Raw genomic sequence first — 22,978 nt, forward strand, 5'->3', positions numbered from 1 at the left:
GAAAGGTCAAATGAGTTCAAGAGTTCAGAGTCATCACACGTAAAAGGCAGTCAGAGAAGGTAAGACAAGACTAGAGAAAAATGACAAAGAGGAAGTGACACAGAGCAGAGAGCACATGCCAGGGCAGGGATAAAAGAAAGGAGAGTAAGAGGAAATTAACACAGTAACAGTAAAACAGTGAAAACTATATATAAACTATAGTTACAGTGAGGCTTCATGTCATAGATTCACCACTTCAGGCCCAAAGAGCTGCTAGTGAGGCAGCAGTCTCTTAGTCTTAAAACAGACTCAATTACTATAAATGTAACCAATGATCAAAGCTATGCGGCTAACCAGCTTTTTTCATATCAGAAGGTTTGAACACAAACTGCACTTTTTCTAACTTTTTCCAAAACATTCACACATTCCCAAGCCAACAAGTTTGTAACATCCATGGCAGGTACTACTGTTTGTGTGTGTGTGTGTGTGTGTGTGTGTGTGTGTGTGTGTGTGTGTGTGTGTGTGTGTGTGTGTGCCATAAGGATAGAACAATGTAATAACTGTAATGAGGAGGACCACACCCGAGTTATCATGGTGAGAGATTGAAGGTTGTGTTAAACTAACACTGATTATGACATGATGGAAGATAATGTGTTTGTAATAACCAACAGATAAAAGCTCATTTATTGGGCCGCAAACTAAGAGAAGAAGATCACAGAAGCAGGTGAAGGTATTGGTCGCTATGTTATAAAAAACAAATAAGGCACTTCCTTAATCAGGCCTGTGAAGAGACTGAGGGAGTGGAAACATTGTTCTTGTGTTTTTTGTGGTTTTGTGTCAATTAGTGTCTCCTCAGTCAGTGTTTTTGTGCTGTCAACATGACATGAAAACACACACACAGCCTCAAACCAAAGTTACAGATATGACACTATTACACTGTTGAGGTTTGAGCACAAATAGTTAGAGACTGACTGGCTTCTCTACATGAGACTCATGATGACAGTAGAGCATGTCAAAGTTGTCACTGGCTAACACTTGTGTATCACTTTGAACAAGTCTTCATTGAATCAGATGAACAAAAAAGATACAAAACCAACTAAGTCAATATGCAGATAGAGATAATAACTGTGTGACTTGTTCTACCTTCTGTCTACAGCAAACAGAAACAATGCACAGATTCCCTCTAAAAACTAAAACACACTGCTTTGTTAATGTAAGAAAGTTCTTTATTGTGACACACAAATATATATATATACACATCACATATAAAGGGATGACAAAAACAAAACAAAAATAAGTTAAAAAAATGTAGACAGCAAGAAAAAACACTTTCAATTGAATCTATATATTATTAAATTATAACCAATGACCAGCAGTAATTGGTAAATTTAATTCATTTATAAATTAATATAAATAGACTCTCTCCCCTGTATTTAACAGAACTCCTGTCCCCATACCATACTGACAGAGGGACTCCTGTCTGTTCACAGATCCAGTACTAAGTGCTATGGGGGACAGGGTCTTCTCCATTGCTGCCCCCAAACTGTAGAACTCTCTTCCTCCCCCCATTCATTTCTGCCAATTACATTTTCAAGAAACCCTTCAAACGTACTTTTAACTGTGTCTAACTGTCACTGTGTATTTTATGACCATGTATCTTTATTTCTGATTGGTTTTTTCTCTGTGTGAAGCATTTTGGATCAACCGTGTTGTGTTTGAGGTCCTATGTAAATAAAGTTAAAGTTAAAGCACCAGCAAAGCAGGATGGAAGTTCTCATGTTGGTGCTTCTCCTCTGCAAAAGTTCAACTTTCGGTCTGTGGATCTTCTTCTATCCTATGACATCAGATGACATCACTGTTACACCAACACTTTCCTGTGAAGGAGAGAAAACATGAGATCTCACTGTTGGTGATTCTGTGGATGACAGAACAACAAAGCTTCTAACCTCATATGAAGATCACAACTCTGTTAATACTGACCTTTATTTTTCTTGTATAGAACTACACAGACAGCAACAGCTACAGCAACAGCAACAACACCAGCAACCACAACCACAACTATGGCAACATCTGGTTGAGTCCTGGTGTGAGCAGAGGGGTCATGTGGAGGTCCAGCAGTTGGTGTGATGAGATCAGCCTCTGTATGTTCAGGAATATAGTGGAGGCAATAATGATGAAACACACATACATTTCCACACACACTTTTACGTTAGAGTCAGGATGATGTTGTGCTTTGTAATAAAGTCTTCAAACACTTACCCAGGACAGTCACGTTAAAGCTGTGCTGTGAGCTGTTTCCATTGATGATCTGTCCCTGATAAAGTCCGCTGTCGTTGATGCTGAGGGAGCAGATGGTGAGAGATCCAGTCTTTATGTCCAGGTGGAATCTCTCAGATGTCTTTCTCACCAGGACGCCTTCATCAAAGTCCATAATCACAAACCTCTCTTCACCTTTAGACCAGAAGATCTGATCATCACCATGTAGTCCAGTGACTCCAGTCTGCAGAGTGATGTTCTCTCCTGCTTTCCTTGTTACTGCTACAGTTTCACCCTGTCCACCTGGTAGAGAGACAACCACTGAGAGAGAGAGAGAGAGAGAGCGAGAGAGAGAGAGAGAGAGAGAGAGAGAGAGAGAGAGAGAGAGAGAGAGAAGAGAAGAGAAGAGAGAGAGACAAAGAGAGAGAGAGAGAGAGAGAGAGAGAGAGAGAGAGAGAGAGAAATGATTGTTGATATTTAATTTTCTATCATGAAGAGCATTCTCCTTTTTCATGTGTCATTCCTTTTACATGTTTATTCTCAGTTACTGCTGAGAATATGATTACACTGATCATGCTGATAAAGTTATTTTGCTGTTGACTCTGCTGTTGGGCGAAACACGTCTGAGAGCCTTCTGCTGCTCCCCACACATTCCTCCCACTCTTATGTCTCTTTGTTCTTTGACGCCATTCATAAAAAATGTCTTTCAAAACAGGAACCGTATTTCATCAATGTGTGTGTGTGTGTGTGTGTGTGTGTGTGTGTGTGTGTGTGTGTGTGTGTGTGTGTGTGTGTGTGTGTGTGTGTGTGTGTGTGTGTGTGTGTGTTTCGTGTGCCTGTATCAGTAACTGATAGAGAGTCTGTCTCTCATAGTGAGAATCTCACATATGATGGCTGCCAACAAGCATTTCATACTAACACACTTCACACTCTATTTACTGGCTCACTGCTTATAGCCACTCACCCACTCACCTTCCTGTCATGTATCACTGAGTTCTAATGTCTTATCTCTGTAGAATAAGTGGAAAAGACCGCTGATGTAAGTTCATTTCACCTGTTAACACATGTTCTCAAACACAGCATACACATACACAGCCATTTATAGTATTCTGTGAATGAGTTGTTTGTAAGTAAGCAGCTTGTCTCTGAATAAAGTAACAGAGATGATGGTATAATAGCAGGAAAGCTTCCAAAACTCAAACAGCAGCAGCAGCTAAAAAACACAAGTGACCTGACTGAAGCTTCCAGACTGGCTGACACAAGGCACACATACTTAACCCCACCTCTCTCTTTCTCTTTACCCCCCCCTCCCCCCACCCTCATCTGTGGGGACTCCCTTGTGCTTTTCCACTGCCTGAATGCATGTGCAGTGAGTGTCAGTTCATTACAGTGAAGTAATATAACCTGTCTGTGGTCTGGTGCTGCGGCTCTCTTATTTTTTCCTTTTTAGAAGACCAGTTGACAAGTTTTGTGTTTATTGTAAAGATAATATAGATGTTTTTATGAGTGTATACACTAGACTTAAGTGCTTGCTGCTGATCAGGCAGGAAGGGAACTGTTTCATTCAACCCTGGGCTGCTGTGTTTGATTGTGTTCCTGCTCTCCCTTCAAGTCCTGAATCTCCACCTTGCATCTCATGTTTGTCCACCATATACAACTACACACCTGCTGTACGATAAGAAGACCTCTGGACGAAGTATACCGACAGCGAGACCAAGTACAACCACGCGACAGGGCCAGCAGATGCAATACCCTGGTAGTGGCAGTAAAAGAAGTTTCAGGGCTCAGGGGTGTGGGGTGTGCCAGGCAGGGGATCCACAGCAATGAGCCTCCCCCCTGCTATGCTTAGCCACTGTGCTCACATTTCTCTCATGTGAGCACAGTGGATTTTTTTGTGCCAGTTTTTGTTAGACAGTGTTTAATTACGATGAGTTTCAAAGTCAGGAAAATACTAAACTGTCCTTTATTCTGTTTGTGCATTGTGCTGCAGCCAGAGTATTTCTGGTGAGGCCCTTTATACGTCTTAATTATTTCCATGAGCTTCCTCTCAGACAATAGTGACTGTGACATGACCTAACATGAACTTTCACTGTGGACTGCCAATAAACCACAAAACCATATTTGATTATTTAGACCAAACTTTCCTCAGACTTCATTATATTCTGTTGGTATTTTAAATGAATTTGTTAAGTAATGAATTGTTTTTGTTTGCAGACATTTCAGAAGATACACTGTTGTTTTTCTTAAATGTTGAGAGAATACACAGATGTCATTAAACACATCCACTTACAGCATTAGATAGAAACTGTGAATGAAAAATCACATTAAACTGAAGTAAACACACAGAAATATTATCAAAAAGTTCTGAGTAAAAGTAATTATTATGTTGGAAAATGACTCGTGTATAGTGTATAGAATTTAAGTCAAAGTGACTGAGTGTAAAACAAGATCCAGACCTGAGCCTGCTGTGTCTGTGTGTGGAGAGATTTAGACTGGTGGTTATGTTTACTCAAGGTCTGCACGATGTAAAGAATCCTCCACAATCCTCCCACTCTTATGTCTCTGTTCTTTGATGCCAATCTTGAAAATCAGCTATTTTTCAGAACACACACTAGACTCAAGTGCTTGCTGCTGAGTCACCCTTCCCTCCCCCTCTCCCTTTCCTCCCCCTCTCCCTTTCCTCCCCTTCTCCCTTTCCTCCATTCCACCATACAAAACTACACATTTACTCCACTTTTAATTTTTTCACAGGAATGAGGACTCAAATGCACGACTGCTGGAACGTTTGATACTAAGGACAAAGAGGAAGTGACACAGAGGAGAGATCACATGCCAGGCCAGGGATAAAGGAAAGGAGTAACAGGACATTAACACAGTAACAGTAAAACAGTAAAACTATATATAAACTATAGTTACAGTGAGGCTTCATGTCATAGATTCACCACTTCAGGCCCAAACAGCTGCTAGTGAGGCAGCAGTCTCTTAGGGTGAACTCACACTAGGCAATTGCACAAGTATCTGTAGTACTGCATACTATACAGGCATGACTCAGAAGAACAAGCTTGCACTTTTTAATTATAGTGTTGTGTTAATTGATCAGCTGTGTTGTGTTTTACCGGTGCACAGCACACAACACACACTGTACTACTTACTGAGTAAACTGTCTGCCTGTTTTTGGCAACCGTGCTTGAGTACACTTGGGTTTTGAGGTAATGTGAGTGGGGGCCAGCAAGGGACGGGAGGGTGGAATCATTTGTGCTTCAGCATGTTACGGAACAACTGGCCCTAGTGTGAGTGCGCCCCCAAATTGGCTACTGTGACCAATAGTCTGGAGGAGTATACATCTCCTTCTGTCAGGACTGTCTTTTTGAAAGACAATGGGACAGTCTTGCAACCAGAAAATGTGGGAAAATTGTGCTCTTCCATCTCCTCTCTCTCTCAGCTTTATTCATATCAGAAGGCTCAAACACAAACAGCACTTTTCTCATTTGAGCTGAACTGTCCCACTTCTGGATCAGGATGGTACATTCACACATTCCTCCCACTCTCATACTACTGTTTGTGTGTGTGTGTGTGTGTGTGTGTGTGTGTGTGTGTCCATGTGTGTGTGTGTGTGTGTGTGTGTGTGTGTGTGTGTGTGTGTGTGTGTGTGTGCATGTGTGTGTGTGTGTGTGTGCATGTGTGTGTGTGTGTGTGTGTGTGTGTGTGTGCGTGTGTGTGTGCCATAAAGACAGAACAAGTAACTGTAATGAGTGTTATCATGGTGAGAGATTGAAGGTTGTGTTAAACATATTATAAAACAAAAAAAAGGGGAGGGGGGGTGTACAATAACACACTTTTTTTTTACAATTACAATTCATATTCAATTCACAGTTTTGTACACATCTTGGTCTCCAGTGACTCCACTAACAGTACTCAGGTGTGGTCTACAGGAGCATGTTACTGAAGTGTTTTTAGACACCATGAATGCTCATGCAATGTCCCAGTGTCCTTGCAGGCCCTTTTCAATGTCTAACAGTAGGTTACTTGCATGCTCCATAGATAGTAAGTCCACATAGTCTCTGAGCCATCCACAAAGTGCAAAGCAGGAGGGCTTGTGTACCTTCCAGTTCATAAGGATTATTCTTTTTGCAGAGAGGAAGCCAAGGTTCAATAAAATAGTGTACAGAGTTAAATTGTATGTCCTCTGGTCTTTGTCCTAGGATGCATGTATTTGGACCTCTAGCATATCTGTTATAACTCACTAACTCCTGACCACAATGTTTTGATTGCAGGACAATCCCATAGAACAGGGGTGTCAAACATGCGGCCCGCGGGCCAGATACGGCCAGCCGAGGGGTGCACTCCGGCCCACTTGCCATCCAGTGCTCTTTTCCTTCATTCCTTCTGTCCTTCCTTCCATCTGTCCTACCTTCCTTTCTTCCTTCTGTCCTTCCTTCCTTCAGTCCTTCCTTCCATCTGCCCTTCCTGTCTGTCCGTTCACCTTTCATTTTAGATAAATGAGAAGGGGTCATATAGGCTCTTCATATGGAGCTTCCCCACTATACAGCTCTAGCACTACTCGGATCGGATCGTCTCGGCTTGACACGGTACGGTTCCAGGAACAACCTTTTCCATTACAAAAAAGTACCTACTCAATGGGGGCGGGGTCGTCAGAGCAACAGCGTTACAGCAATACGACTCAATTTTCTTGCTTTGTGTGTGACTCATACAGCAGCAGCAAGTACACCATCGCCTCCATGTCCTCCAGTGTTTATGTGTTTGTGTAGGCTGGGCAAGAAATAAAAGTTTATAAATACATGAGATTGTGCCCCTTTATGTACAAGCTGTCCTCAGACTGTGCTCTAATTCTGTATTAAATACAAAAATAGTGTTGTCACTTAGCTTCTTACTCATGATGGATTTAATTTGTAGGTAAAGCTAAAAAAGCTGATTCTGGTAAACTGAATTCAGCTTTTACATCAGAGAAGGTGCTAATACCACTTTCATTAAACTAAACACTAAACTATTCTATACTCTGTTGTAAACTGACTTCTATACTTGTCTGATGTAGTTTGGCAGCCTAAAGTGAAAGAAAAGAAGTCTGGACTGAGGATGTCAGTGTATAGAATTTAAGCCAAAGTGACTGAGTGTAAAAGAAGATCCAGACCTGAGCCTGCTGTGTCTGTGTGTGGAGAGATTTAGACTGGTGGTTATGTTTACTCAAACAGCTCTTTGGTGCCATGCTTCACTTGTCTTGGTGACACAAATCAAAAAGAAAATCAGCTGTTTTTCAGAGCCGCCTTCAGGGTTGCTGTGATGCTTTCATACCTCATCACTGTTAGAACTTGTGTTTCTTGAAACTGTATAACAGAAGTCATTATAACAACCTCACTCACAATGAGGCTGAATGACCTCTACACTGGACTTAAACAATGTACAGAGTGTGCACACTAGACTCATGTGCTTGCTGCTGAGTCACCCTTTCCTTTTTTCACAGGAATGAGGACTCAAATGCACGACTCTGGAGAAAGGTCAAATGAGTTCAAGAGTTCAGAGTCATCACACGTAAAAGGCAGTCAGAGAAGGTAAGACAAGACTAGAGAAAAATGACAAAGAGGAAGTGACACAGAGCAGAGAGCACATGCCAGGGCAGGGATAAAAGAAAGGAGAGTAAGAGGAAATTAACACAGTAACAGTAAAACAGTGAAAACTATATATAAACTATAGTTACAGTGAGGCTTCATGTCATAGATTCACCACTTCAGGCCCAAAGAGCTGCTAGTGAGGCAGCAGTCTCTTAGTCTTAAAACAGACTCAATTACTATAAATGTAACCAATGATCAAAGCTATGCGGCTAACCAGCTTTTTTCATATCAGAAGGTTTGAACACAAACTGCACTTTTTCTAACTTTTTCCAAAACATTCACACATTACTCACACTCTCATTTCTCTCTGTTCTCTGATGTCATTCATTCATGGAACATTTCTTACATACTTCTCTGTGTAAGCCAACAAGTTTGTAACATCCATGGCAGGTACTACTGTTTGTGTGTGTGTGTGTGTGTGTGTGTGTGTGTGTGTGTGTGTGTGTGTGTGTGTGTGTGTGTGCCATAAGGATAGAACAATGTAATAACTGTAATGAGGAGGACCACACCCGAGTTATCATGGTGAGAGATTGAAGGTTGTGTTAAACTAACACTGATTATGACATGATGGAAGATAATGTGTTTGTAATAACCAACAGATAAAAGCTCATTTATTGGGCCGCAAGCTAAGAGAAGAAGATCACAGAAGCAGGTGAAGGTATTGGTCGCTATGTTATAAAAAACAAATAAGGCACTTCCTTAATCAGCCCTGTGAAGAGACTGAGGGAGTGGAAACATTGTTCTTGTGTTTTTTGTGGTTTTGTGTCAATTAGTGTCTCCTCAGTCAGTGTTTTTGTGCTGTCAACATGACATGAAAACACACACACAGCCTCAAACCAAAGTTACAGATATGACACTATTACACTGTTGAGGTTTGAGCACAAATAGTTAGAGACTGACTGGCTTCTCTACTCTACATGAGACTCATGATGACAGTAGAGCATGTCAAAGTTGTCACTGGCTAACACTTGTGTATCACTTTGAACAAGTCTTCATTGAATCAGATGAACAAAAAAGATACAAAACCAACTAAGTCAATATGCAGATAGAGATAATAACTGTGTGACTTGTTCTACCTTCTGTCTACAGCAAACAGAAACAATGCACAGATTCCCTCTAAAAACTAAAACACACTGCTTTGTTAATGTAAGAAAGTTCTTTATTGTGACACACAAATATATATATACACATCACATATAAAGGGATGACAAAAACAAAACAAAAATAAGTTAAAAATATGTAGACAGCAAGAAAAAACACTTTCAATTGAATCTATATATTATTAAATTATAACCAATGACCAGCAGTAATTGGTAAATCTAATTCATTTATAAATTAATATAAATAGACTCTCTCCCCTGTATTTAAAAGAACTTCATACTGACACAGGGACTCCTGTCTGTTCACAGATCCAGTACTAAGTGCTATGGGGGACAGGGTCTTCTCCATTGCTGCCCCCAAACTGTAGAACTCTCTTCCTCCCCCCATTCATTTCTGCCAATTACATTTTCAAGAAACCCATTCTTTCAAGAAACGTACTTTTAACTGTGTCAACTGTTAAAACTGTGTAACTGTCACTGTGTATAAGCATTTTGGATCGACCATGTTGTGTTTGAGGTCCTATGTAAATAAAGTTGAAGTTAAAGCACCAGCAAAGCAGGATGGAAGTTCTCATGTTGGTGCTTCTCCTCTGCAAAAGTTCAACTTTCGGTCTGTGGATCTTCTTCTATCCTATGACATCAGATGACATCACTGTTACACCAACACTTTCCTGTGAAGGAGAGAAAACATGAGATCTCACTGTTGGTGATTCTGTGGATGACAGAACAACAAAGCTTCTAACCTCATATGAAGATCACAACTCTGTTAATACTGACCTTTATTTTTCTTGTATAGAACTACACAGACAGCAACAGCTACAGCAACAGCAACAACACCAGCAACCACAACCACAACTATGGCAACATCTGGTTGAGTCCTGGTGTGAGCAGAGGGGTCATGTGGAGGTCCAGCAGTTGGTGTGATGAGATCAGCCTCTGTGAAACAGACAACAGGAGACAACAAGCTTCATTAGCAGCTGTGAGACTGACAGAACGTAACACACAATAACATTATAACAACAATAATAAGATACAGGCTCAAATGCTAGACTTTGACCCTTCACTACTCTCCACATACACAAACTCACACAGAATGTTTAGAGCCAGGGCTTCAAAATATGAGTTGTTTTTTTTCACCAGATAATATCATTTAGCTGTATTTTACCTATGGGGAGAATACAAGTATATAAAGTACAGCAGACCAATGAACAATGTGGTTGCATCTAAAATTACCTGGATGTGTTGGTATGGGTGTCATAGTGTATGTGTGTATTGAAAAATGTATGTGTGAGTGTGTGTACATAAATGTGTGTATGTGCAGATACAAATAGATAATGTATATGGTCTTACAGGTCTTCATTATGTCTAAGTTTTTTTTTTTATCTGAAACTGCAAAAAAAAAAATAATGTATCAAAATCAATGTTGTTGCTAATCATTGACATATCCTGCCCAAAAACTGGCACTATATGTAAACACACTGGCATTTAAAGGGTTAAAATCCTGAAAATGAATTCATATTTGATATTTATTATCAGGACTGATGTTGGTTAAAAAAATAATTAATTGAAAGTAGAAAATAATATTAATTTATATTTTGTCCCTAACAAACTCAAAGGAACTTTTTTAAAGGGTTAAAATACTCACCTAAAACAGTGACATTGTACTTGACAGTGAACACTGTGTTGTCTTTAGCAGTAATCCTTCCTTCATAAATGCTGCTGTCATTGACTCTAGCTGATGAGATGTTGACAGATCCTGTCTTTGTGTCCTGGAAGAGTCTTCCAGAAAACCTCTCTGGGGGGTTCTGGTCCACTTCACCCTCATCAACATCAATGAGGGTCTCTGGTTTTGAGCCTGCGCCAACAGACCAGTGAAACTGAGAGACAACTGATGATCCACTGAGTCCAGTCCACAGAGGGATCTGTTCTCCAGACTTCACCGTCAGTGTCTTTATATCACTCTGTGCATCTGACAGAGAGACCAGCACTGAGAGAGAGAGAGAGAGAGAGAGAGAGAGAGAGAGAGAGAGAGAGAGAGAGAGAGAGAGAGAGAGAGAGAGAGAGAGAGAGAGAGAGAGAGAGAGAGAGAGAGAGAGAGAGAGAGAGAGAATGAGAGACAGAGAGAGAGAGAGAGAGAGAGAGAGAGAGAATGAGAGGGAGAATGAGAGAGAGAGAGAGAGAGAGAGAATGAGAGGGAGAGAGGGAGAATGAGAGAGAGAGAGAGAGAATGAGAGGGAGAGAGACAGAGAGGGAGAATGAGAGAGAGAGAGACAGAGAGGGAGAGAGAGATGAGTATTCTCCTTCTTCATATGTGATTCCTTTTACATGAGTTCATTTCACATACAAATAAATGCATCATCAACTCAGCCCTACAAGTGTGTGCAACAACACTCATACAGAAAAATAACAAACTTTGTCACCAAAAAAAGGTTCCATACTGTAGGTATTATCTGTTTCACCCCCTCTGCTCAAGCCATTGTGAAATCACGCTTATGGCCCTGCAGCTTCCCACATCATACATACACACACACACACACACACACACACACACACAGACACTCATCTATCTCTTCTTATTTCTGGAGTTTTCCTTCTAAATCAACTTCTATTCAGCAGCTTCAAAAGTCCAGTCTGCTACTACTGCAGTCACTTTTCTGTCTAAAAAAATCAAAGAAGTGTCACATGATGAAGACTTTCTACACCTGTCTGAGTTCATAAGTTTTCAGCTTTTATCAAACACAATGACATAATGACAGATCATCACTTGATCATAAAAATAATGATTAGAGAAGTTCAGTAAGTTACTTACATAGAACTGTGATCAAATCAATCCCTTTAGAAAGCATTGCTGCGTAGAACCTCTCTTACTGCTGCACGTTCAAACAATGAATGACTGCCAAGCAGCGCTTCCTGTTCCGTGTGAATAAGGGCTTGATCTCTGCCGTGCTCTACATGACGAGGGGGCAGGGCAGGGCAGAGCAGGGCAGGGCCTAATACTGCACGCATCTGGTGAGTCCTCTGTTACTTCAAACTTTCTTCCCCATTTAATATCTCATTAATCAAACCTCTTAAAACCACAGAAACAGACAACAGCTTCTAAAGGCTAAAGTGTGTAAGTATTCAGACCTCCTCTTACACTTGAGCAGGAACCTGGCTCTCTGTAACCTACATGGAATGGAGCCTCAATTAATAATATTTAATAATTCATGTTAAATTTTGTGTATATATGTTTGCACAGTAGACTTTTGCCCAGTACTGTACATTTTCTTTTATACATTGTATATGTGTTGATAAGAAGAGCATTATGATACTACTAGACATGTCCAAGGTAAGACTAGTAGTGTTAGCTCTGATCCCAGAATATTATTTTCTTTAACCACATTTACTTTTAGAGGCTTCATCTACAGACAGCAACTGTCACCACCAATCCTGTCTAGCAGTGTCAGATTGAAAGAGATCCAGAACTATTTCTGTCAGGATCCTTTACTAAATACCTAAACTATCATGACTGTGGTAGCTTATTCCATGCTACATATGATTAATAGAGAAAAATATTAGCCTTAGTGACCTAACACACTTGGTTGAGGTTAGGGAAAGAATGTGGTGACATTTAAAAAAAAGGTAAACATTGATTCAGACATAACCGTGCTATGTGATTACTGAGATTTCACCCAGCAGGTGTACAAACTGGTGTAATGTGTTTAGACATAGAAAGTGCCTGTTTGTTTTTCATCAGAAATATATGAAACGACTCCCAAAACTAGAGATAAGACATGCAGGAGGATATGTGTGAATGTTTCTATGAAAATAAGAAAAGGCAGGGATGATGTATGTGTAGTTAAACCATGTTAGGTTATGTATTAGCAAAGACATGTGGTGTTGTATTTCAATAATCTGACAGGGGGAAATATTCACTGATATCTGATTACAGTTTGGGTCGCAGTCACAGAGGACCTCCCTACTCTGAGACACTGGTTGAACACTGATGAGGCGATATTTGATATGAAGGACATCCAGCAGCTTTTTCTTTAATACCCTGGATAAAACAGCCTTTGTTTCATTTTAAACTGACAGACATGAGGAGTCCTCATCCAAACTGTGACCAATAACTGAGTTATGCTCCAATGACCTCTGGGGTCATTATACCAGGAGAAAGGAATCTCAACCTAGAAACCTTCCCCTATTTATGGACTCTTATCTACCACACAAAAGTCATTAACTGTAACTCACATTCCTGAAGTCCCCCCTGCACATCTGAGCCAAACATCTAAATCAGCTGTCTAATCAGTATGAAAGTGATGTAATGGTATTTCTGTACAAGAAGAAAGGTATAACTTTGATAGTTGTGGGATCATCCAATGTTTTGGTTTTCCACTTTAATCTACCTCAGTGACTTAACATGTACAATAGTTAGTGCTTCCTCCTGGCACTAACAGAACTAAATTAAAATGATACTGTAATTAAATATTAAAGTACTAATACTCCAACAGTTATGGAAAGATTCACACATGTTCTGAGAATACAACAATCAGACTGAGTTACTGTATAGCTGTAATTGTTGAGTTACTGTATAGCTGTGGACAATAATGACTGTCCACACTCAGAATATACACATACACATACAGTATACTCAAATTGACATTGATTCACTCTGATTATCTACAAAACATTTCATCTTCAAAGAGAATCACAGTAATGACACATTATTTGAAACTCACAATGTGTCATTACTCCTTACAACATTATTCCTCCAAGAAGTTTCACAGTGCTACACCACAAAGCAGGAACACAAATGAAGTGGCTTGTTAAACCAGAGTGTTTATGTGTGTGTGTGTGTGTGTGTGTGTGTGTGTGTGTGTGTGTGTGTGTGTGTGTGTGTGTGTGTGTGTGTGTGTGTGTGGTAGCTTAAGTAGATCTTAACATCTCTTTAGTGAGTAATCTTTGGCAGCCTCATAAAACACAGCGCAGCTTCATTCACTATCTAAATAAACAAGGTGTGTCCTCTGCACCACACTTTAAAGCTTAAAGGTTGTCAGTGTAAGCAGTAACGGCTTTGTTTTACTGTTGCTACCTAATAGAAAAGAACAATGAAGAAGTTAAAAAGCAGTCTAAGACTTGCAGAGTGGATCATGTGCATCTGTGTCAAACTGCTCTATAGCTTTTCTTCAGCAGACACTCTGGCATATTTTCCATCTGGTGCAGACTTATCTTGATAAAGCATGTAATACTTCATCATTAAAGCATTAACATCTCAAACTCCTGTCAGAGAAGTGAAATAATCATTCGTTCTTATTTACAGCTCTGACTGTCATAACTGTCTCTGCTAGAAGGAATACTTCTGTCTGGAGACTTGTCACACAGCTGCACCTCAATACAGTAGTCTGTCAGAGGTCTATGACTGGCATATGTGAGCATTTCTGGGAAACCCATGTTCTCATGGTAACCGGCTCTCTAACTTTCCACCCTCCTGAATGAAGGCAGATAATTGCTGAGTTATTCATCATGCTTTTAACATAAAAATTTCTCTCATGCAGAGGAATGTGTGCAATGAACCAACAAAGGTGAACACAGGGGAAGAGTTTGTCACATCAGGGTAAATGAAAGGAAAGAAGAGTGTCTGAGCTTTTGATGCTGCAGGATTAATAATGGTGTCAATTCCTTTTTGAACACACCTTAAATGGACAGAATGTAACCATGAGTCCAGGATTATTTACCAAAAGCATCATAATCCCTCCTGTTTGATTTAAAATAGTCAAGTTTCCAGTACTGTCTAAGGCCACACATTGTGAACAAATATTTATTTATCCTGTGAATGACTGACTGTGGCTAGCAGAATTGTCAGGCTACACAACTGCACAGTGAGTAAATGTAAATATACAGAAGTACTATCAAGTAAAGTATCTTAAAGTTCTGAGTAGTTCTAAAGTTCTAAAAGTAATTACACTGAAAAAACACATTATACTATCATATTTTATCATTGAATTATTGAGACTGATACATTATGTAAATACTGTAGCAGTCATGCTAGAGCTAATTTGAACTATTCTATATAATGTTGTAAACTAATACTTCGGCAGCTTTTTTGGGGAAGTGAGTATATAGACTTTAAAGTAGAATTGAAGTCTCTCAGTGTATGTGACTCTGAAAAGAAGATCCAGATCTGAGCCTGCTGTGTCTTGGTATGGAGATATTTAGACTGGTGGTTGTGTTTACGGTTTGCAGGGCGTAAAGAACATTATCGAAAGTTCTTCATCCGGCATTAGTATACACTTCAAGAGACAAGGACAAGAGACAACGATAAAAAAAGAGGGTGGGCAAAGTTAAAACACTTAAAGTAAATTCAGATGAATAAATACACATGGATGTCACAGCAGCACTTGAGGAGTGGCCTCTCACAGATTTCACACAGGGGGTGATGACAGACTGTTACCCTGAGTGCTGAATATATTGTAGTTATAAATTAGTTTTGGATACTATTGGATACTTTAAACTAACTAGTGTAATTAGTAGCATGTTATTTGCCAGATTATATAGTTTCCTCATTTTTGTGTATCTGGTTGGGAGCCTCTGGTAAAACATTCATAATGAGTATGTTAATCTACAATAAGTCATTTTCAGAGAATAATTGTAATACGTATACATAGAGGCTACAGACTATTACAACCGGTAGTAGCAGAAGTTGCCATCAAACTTCCCAGAATATCAGATATTTTACCAAAATAAAAGCATGGAATATACTTCATTACAAGTTAGTACAAGTATTATTATCTAAATGTACCTAATCTATAAAACATCTGATGGTGAATGGCCCTTTACCTAAAGTTATGTTGCAGTATGCATGTTATATTATTGTGTTGCACCCTGTTGTGTTTTGGAGTATCCTGTGTACAGCTTTAGCTTGATCATCTGATTGGCAGATACCTGTGTGAACCCTCCCTCACATCCAAACCCTGTGATGTCTGTGAAGTCTGTGTGTGTGTGTGTGTGTGTGTGTGTGTGTGTGTGTGTGTGTGTGTGTGTGTGTGTGTGTGTGCGTGTACTCTCACATGTCAGTTCACAGCCAATGTAGTATGTGCTCAGCTGTGCTTATGTGAGCTTTCTGATGAAGTTGTCCTGCTTTTTCAGTCTGAGCATTGTCTTTAAAGGGAAATTCCACTTTATGTATCATGTTATGTAATGGTTATTTTGTACTGAAGGTACTTTGGTTGGTGTGGAAGCTTCTAGAATGCTAGCTGCAGTGATTAGTTGACTAATCAATTAGTTCCCAATTATTAAATGAATTGCCAACTATTTTGTTAAGCAATTCATTGTTTTGAGTCAATATTTAAAGAAAGAAAAGCTAAAATTCTTGTTTCATCTCTTAAAAAGTGAACATTTTTAGTCTTATATGACAGTAAACTGGATATCTTTGGGTTGGGTTGGAGACTGTTACAAACAAAAGAAGACATTTGAGTTGTTATCTTGGCCTTTTGGAATCAGTGATCAGTTTCATCATTTTTTGACATTCTACAAATTGTGATGGACCTAATGTGGGAGGGGGATGGTTTGATGAGGCTGTTTACCTGCAGCTGTGGTGGAGCAGCTTTGCATTAGACTCTGGGGTTTAAAAGGCAGAGATTAGAGTGTGCTTCATTTATGTATTGCATATTACTTTATATAATTGTATATTTAGCTTGCCATTGGTGTGTTTTGTGAACTTGTTCAATTTGGCAGTCAAGTCGCCCAGGGGTGGGGGATGCTCTCATGCCCATATTTGTAGTGTTAACCCTGGTGTGAAGCCTTAGTGTGAGTGTATTCACATCGAACTGGTGTGTACCCTTTTATATGTGTTGTGGAGATTTTTATATTGCTGTGCATATAGACATTGTGTTCCAAGGGTTGAGAGCAGGCCCTCCCAGGCCGAAGTGATAACCCTGTTGATTCACCCGTCATCTCTTCCAATTTTATAATCTTTAACTGACTTAATACAGTGCCATTCTTCTCCTTAAATGTCCTGTTGTGCGTGTGTGTGATATCTGGCCTCTAACAGAACCCGCTTGAGCAGGTTTATTAGAAAATCAAACAACTGTAACATACAACGATTAATAGAGAAAATAGTCAACAGATTAGTTGCTAATTTGCTAGTTTGTATCTGACAGCTAAACCTGTGTAGTTGCTCATACAGTCTATTTGTGTGAGGCAGAAGTATGTGAACCCTTTCTTTCAGTAACTGGTATGATTCTCTTTCACAGCAATAACCTCAACCAACTGTTTCCGTTAACTGTTTTGCTCTGCATATCAACACGGAGGAATTTTAGTTTGGTTTATTTCAATCATTAAACTCAAATACACATATACACATAAACAAAGTATGTCCTTGTTCCTTGTCCTTCATCTCCCTTAGATTTTAACCGTGTTCTCCTTACAGAACTGTATCAACTCATGTCCTTCCACAGTATTTCTACAGGATTCAGGACAGAACTTTGACTCAGCTATTCTAAAACATTCTTCTGCTGTAACCATTCTTTGGTAGACCAACTTGTGTGTTTATGGTCATTGTCTTATTTCAGGACACTTTCTGTTGAGCTTTGGTTCACAGACAGACACCTTGACATTTTTCCAATAATAATGATTATGCTCTGAAGTTGTGTCCCTCAACATGCACCCTGTTACCAAAGCTTTTTTTCAAAGGAAGAGCAAAACAGTTAGCTATGTGACAAAAGATGAGTCCTCTTGTCTATTTTCATTTTATTTATTATTTATTTTCAGCCTTAATTGAGTGTCACTCAAAAAAACAAGTGACAGTCAAGTCTTAACTGAAATTAAATAAGTATTCAATGTGAATGTAACTTTCTTTATGTAATGGCAAAGGATTTATTAAACAATATCTTGAAATATATGTTTTTCAGGCGCCTGAGTATCCTTAACAGGGTTGCGCCAAACACAGCACACAATAAATAACACATCTAATAAAACGAGCACCTGCCTGATGTCTGAGCTGATTAATCAAATTATTTAATGGTTTAGCTTTTCTTAAAGACATAACAGAAAATACTAAAATAAATGGTCAATTTTTCACTAATATTAATGCATAAATTATCCTCCAACCTAGACCCAGATTTATTTTCTTTAAATGAAGCAGGGCCTCCCAGACTCCCCTTCAAATGAATTGATCATTTTAGGTGTTTGCATACTTTTACCACACGAATATATGGAACGTTGGTTACAGCAGATGAAAGTTAATGTTTTGGAATAGCCAAGTCTTAGTTCTGACCTTAATCCTGTAGAAATATTGTAGAAGGACCTGAAGAGGGCAGTTCATTAAATAAGGAGAGATGGGCTAAAATTCCTCCATGCTGATATACACAAGAAACAGTTATAGATATTGCTGTGAAAGGCGTCACACCAGTTACTGAAAGCAAGGCTTCACATATTTTGCATCATACAAATAAGACTGGTTAATTTCCCTCAATAAATAGGTAAATAGCTGGAATTCAGGGAAATCTAATCACGTTTTAGGTCATATATGCAGAAATAGAGCAAATTCCAAAGGTTTCACAAAATTCCAAGCACACTGTAAAGTAGCATTAGTTTTTGTTTGATCATCATGTGGGTAACACTGGACATTCATATTTGGTTCTCATTGGCAAAACTACACTAACTTTAGATAAAACCAGTGGCTGACACTGTTACAGTTTCTATTATGAGTTAGTGAGAGAAACGTATTGCTATTGATTGTGAGGAAGATCCATACTGCTCAAAGGATTGTGAAATTGTTTAATATTTGTGTTAAGATCATTTTGATTTGTGCTAACATAACATTTCAGTTAGCTGCTAAGCAATGTTTGCTCAGCTTAGTAAATGGCCTCATGTGAGAGGCAGGAGGCCTGTTGCCAATTTATGACATCACTGACTATTAGGTTTCCAGTGATTTAATTAGCAAACAAAGCTAACTATCTTCTTGCTTTTGAGATACTTATGCAACCAAACAAAGCTAACTAACTTATTGCTGTTGAGAGAGATTTGTGTTAGCAAATAAAGCTAATTAGCTTCTTGCTGTTTAGAAGCTTATGTTAGCAAACAAAGCTAACTAGCTTCTTGCTTAGCTTCCTGCTGCATGTTGAGAGGCTTATGTTAGCAAACAAAGCTAACTAGCTTCTTGCTTTGGAGGGCAGTGTTGAGTGCGAAAGTCCAGATAAACACAGTTTAGCCTGCTGGGTGTTGTGGACTGAATGCTGAAGAGACAACATTAATAGAGATATGTGATAGTTGATAGTGTAATTGATTATGACAATGTATTATTTAATGACTGAAATAAACCAAACTGAAATTCCTCCATGCTGATATGCAGAGCGAACAGTTACTGGAAACAGTTGGTTGAAGATATTGCTGTCACACCAGTTACTGAAAGCAATGATTCACATAGACTACTTTTGCCTCATGTAAGATTGCATCATTTTCCTTAAAAGCAGCTCAAGCTCAAGCAGGAAGTACAGCAACTAGTAAATCTGCTTACAAAAATAAATAAATCTGGTCCCACCTTTCAGTGAGAAAGATGTTTTTCACAATGTATTTTACTTTAAATATGTGGTTAACACTGGACATTGCTGTTCCAGTGTGTTCTCATTGGCAAAGCTTCACTAACTTTGGATAAAACCAGTGACTGTGACACAGTTACAGCTTCTATTATTGTGAGTTAGTGGAGAAAGGTTGTGTTTCTGTTGCTGAAACACACCGTTTAGCCTGCTAGGTGATTGCTGAAAACACAACATTAATAATAAAGAGCTGTTATTATTGATAGTTTCTTTGATTATGACAGAGTATGGAAAAAATGGGTGTTGATGTCAATATCCAGTTTATAATCTTAGGACCAGTCAAAGCAATTTTTTGTTAGCTGAATGTGTTCAGAAGACTGAACAAAAGGTTTTTTGGATTCCAAATAGTTAGAAACACTTGCATTAAAACCTAGATTAATACATTCAAGACTAATTACTTTTTTTAAAGTTAAAAAATACTGTAAAGAGCAATTTGTTTTTAAAGCTAAAATAATCAATCAATAAGATCCACAAACAGTTATCCTTGTTCCTGCTGGACTAAAGGGCAGTGATACAGTATGAACCCACTGCCATCTAGTGGCAAACTGACAGATGAATAATTTTTCTACTAAATATCAAATTTGTTCATTGATACCTTCCAGCTGATATGAATTGGATTTCTTCCTGCCTACAGTTTGAAAAACCTGATGATAACATTCCTCACAGGTTTTATTTCCCCACAGAATGTTCTTTAATTTTTGGTCACTCTGACTTACAGAGCAGAGAGAAAGGAACCTGGATTTCATGTATCATGTTGGATACTGAGACTTTATTGCCAGTGAGAACATCTATTCATGACATTTATTACAGGTACAAACAGGATATATTAACCAGAATCAAACTGCACAGTACAATGACTGAACACTGAACAATAATGTTACAACAGCTCCCTCTGCTGCTCAACAAACTGCACATACACTTAGAACAACAAGCAATGTCCAATAAAAAGGAAAGACCAGCAGACAACAGACATAATCTACAACACAACAATCCTTTAGTACAAATGACTATTGTAGAAAGGTCAAAGGTCAAAGTCTGGTCTCTCAGCTGGCTGTGTACACTTAAATCTGTAGTGATGCTTCATCATATGAAAAATATTCAGTGTACCATGTTCATGTTATGCTCAGTGTTACTTCCACTTTCTTTAAGGAACCTAAATGAAATAAGAGGAAGAGAAAAATCACAGTGAAACAAGAAGTGTTTTCTTTATAACACCATTACTGTTATTTCAAAAGATTTCATTATGTCCCAGAAAGCATTCCTAGAAGGGCAAAGATGTACACTGGGTTGAGTTTAGTAACTGTAATAAAAACAACCTTACTGTTTCAATGCATTCCATTCTGGGTCAAATTAACCTTTTCATTCATAAACCTGCTGACTTTCTTCTGCTGTTCTGCTTGCTGCTGTAAACAAACATGGAGTTATGCAACTTAGGAATGCCATTGCACAACATTTCCATCCTGCTGTGACTCTCGCCTTGTTTATCTGATGTTTGTGCTCTTCTATTCTTTAGTCACATATAAGCTATTAATGACACATCTGGTCACAGACACAAAACACTGAGATCACAGACAGTTTGAGGTTTTCAATTAGGTCCAAATATGAAAAGACAAATACAAGAGTCAAGTGCACTTTGCACCTTGGCAATCCAGTCCTGCAGACCAGCACCTCACTCAATACAAAAATATGTCAGCTTTGCAACCAACAGAAACAGTTGTTTTAAACAAGAAAGCCATAAGCTCTGCAAGGTTATTTCATGCAATGTGTTCTTACCAGCAGTGAGATCCCCCGTTTGAGCAGGAACTGATTGTTTGGAAGAGGAAGAGCAGGAATTTATTGACATGCAACAGACTGGAGGAGTGGCCAGGGGAAGCACACAGAGCCCCTTATCTTCCTTAACTTTCACTTTTTTTCACTGGAAACAAAACAAAACAGCTCTAATGGGGGAAAGTGGAGTCACATGCTTCCCTTTTCTGGAATTTAGTTGGCTGACTGACTGTTGTCAGCTTATATGGAAGAATTACAAGGAAACATCAAACTAGCAAACAGATGCAGATATGACATGTGAGGTGAGATAATTACATTATCAACAGAAAAAACTTTAACTTGTCCTTAAAATAAAACAAAGTCTTGAATGTCAGAAAATGACTGTAAAGTGTAATTTTTTACCTCCAACTTTCAGGTTTAAAAGGACACCCTAACCCTAACCCTAAAAATAGCCTTCTAGACCTTTTGCTGTCATCAGTAAACAAACATTAGTTAGCTCTACAGGCCATTTGAGATAGCTATCTATCACCTTTAGCTTATTCTCTTCTATTAAACCAGCTGTTTACTGTAAGCTAATGATTGCTTTCTGTGTTTGTTTTGGGGGTATTTTGACATGAAAATTGTGTTCTGAAGAAATTTAAAAAAAAAAGTTGACAGGTCTGTGCTGCCCTCTTCTGGACAACACTGGAACGCACTACACATTTATCACATTGTTTAAGATTTGATTTTAATGTGGCATGTGACTGAAAGAATGAGATTGCAGATACAAGCATTCTAGAGTTTCCTCCAGAGAATGTCTAGGCTTTAAACAGTGCCTTAGATTAGGAGTTCAAATATCTAACGTAGACATGTTGTTGTTCCCTCTACATAAACACGTAGTACACGGACGTTTAAAGATAAATGAACATGTTGAATTACTTGAGATGATTATTGACGTGAAGACATAGGCTATTATTCCACCATGGCAACAATGTACAATCTACTAATTTGACTGAAGGCTGATTTAAAAAATAATAAACATTCAGTGAACACGAAAACTGTTTTCAATAGACATTGCAATGTCTTTTTCAGCAACATATTGTGTTTTTACTAATAAATAAATAGGTTTGTTACTGTTTATCACTAGTAAGGCTAATCCTAACCCGTTAGGAGAATGGTCTAGCAGAGTGCTAAGGAGTGGAGTGAGTGACTGTCATTTTATTTGTCAATTACACACAATCATGTAGGCTACATCAATCAGCATAATGTAAAACAATCGGTAAAAGATCACATCATATAATTTACTTATCTTCCAATGATGTACATCAGTCTAATAATATCAGACTGATATATATATATATCAATATATATATATATATATATATATATATATATATATATATATATATATATATATATATATCCTAATTCTAATCCTAATTCTAATGTCAGGCATTTCTATTTAGCCAACCTCAATCTATTAACCTCTCTGTTTATATTAGTTGTATTTATATTGACTATTTTAATTACTCAAATTGTTATTAACAGAACTTATCTTTGGCAGCCTGTTGTAGGCCTACCTCCTGACCAGCCTCTCTCTACAATTACATTCTATAGAGGACATCCAGTACACCTCCATCTTTTGTACTATTTTATTTTTATTATTGTATCTGACCTATGTCATGTCCTATGTCTT

At 38.5% G+C, this 22,978-nt stretch overlaps 1 protein-coding gene across 1 annotated transcript; it reads right to left on the bottom strand.

Moving 5' to 3' along the window:
• Positions 1 to 1,255: 1,255 nt before the first annotated feature.
• On the bottom strand, positions 1,256 to 21,390 carry LOC128366811 (uncharacterized). The gene is made up of 6 exons (XM_053327581.1): positions 21,310 to 21,390; positions 10,608 to 10,949; positions 9,740 to 9,898; positions 2,239 to 2,538; positions 1,960 to 2,118; positions 1,256 to 1,853 (listed from the first exon to the last, which is right to left on the bottom strand). Exons 1-6 carry the CDS (start codon positions 21,377 to 21,379, stop codon positions 1,822 to 1,824), a joined length of 1,062 nt encoding a protein of 353 aa, XP_053183556.1. The 5' UTR covers positions 21,380 to 21,390; the 3' UTR covers positions 1,256 to 1,821.
• Positions 21,391 to 22,978: the final 1,588 nt, after the last annotated feature.

This window comes from Scomber japonicus, chromosome 2 (assembly GCF_027409825.1).
Source record: "Scomber japonicus isolate fScoJap1 chromosome 2, fScoJap1.pri, whole genome shotgun sequence".
NCBI lineage: Eukaryota > Metazoa > Chordata > Actinopteri > Scombriformes > Scombridae > Scomber > Scomber japonicus.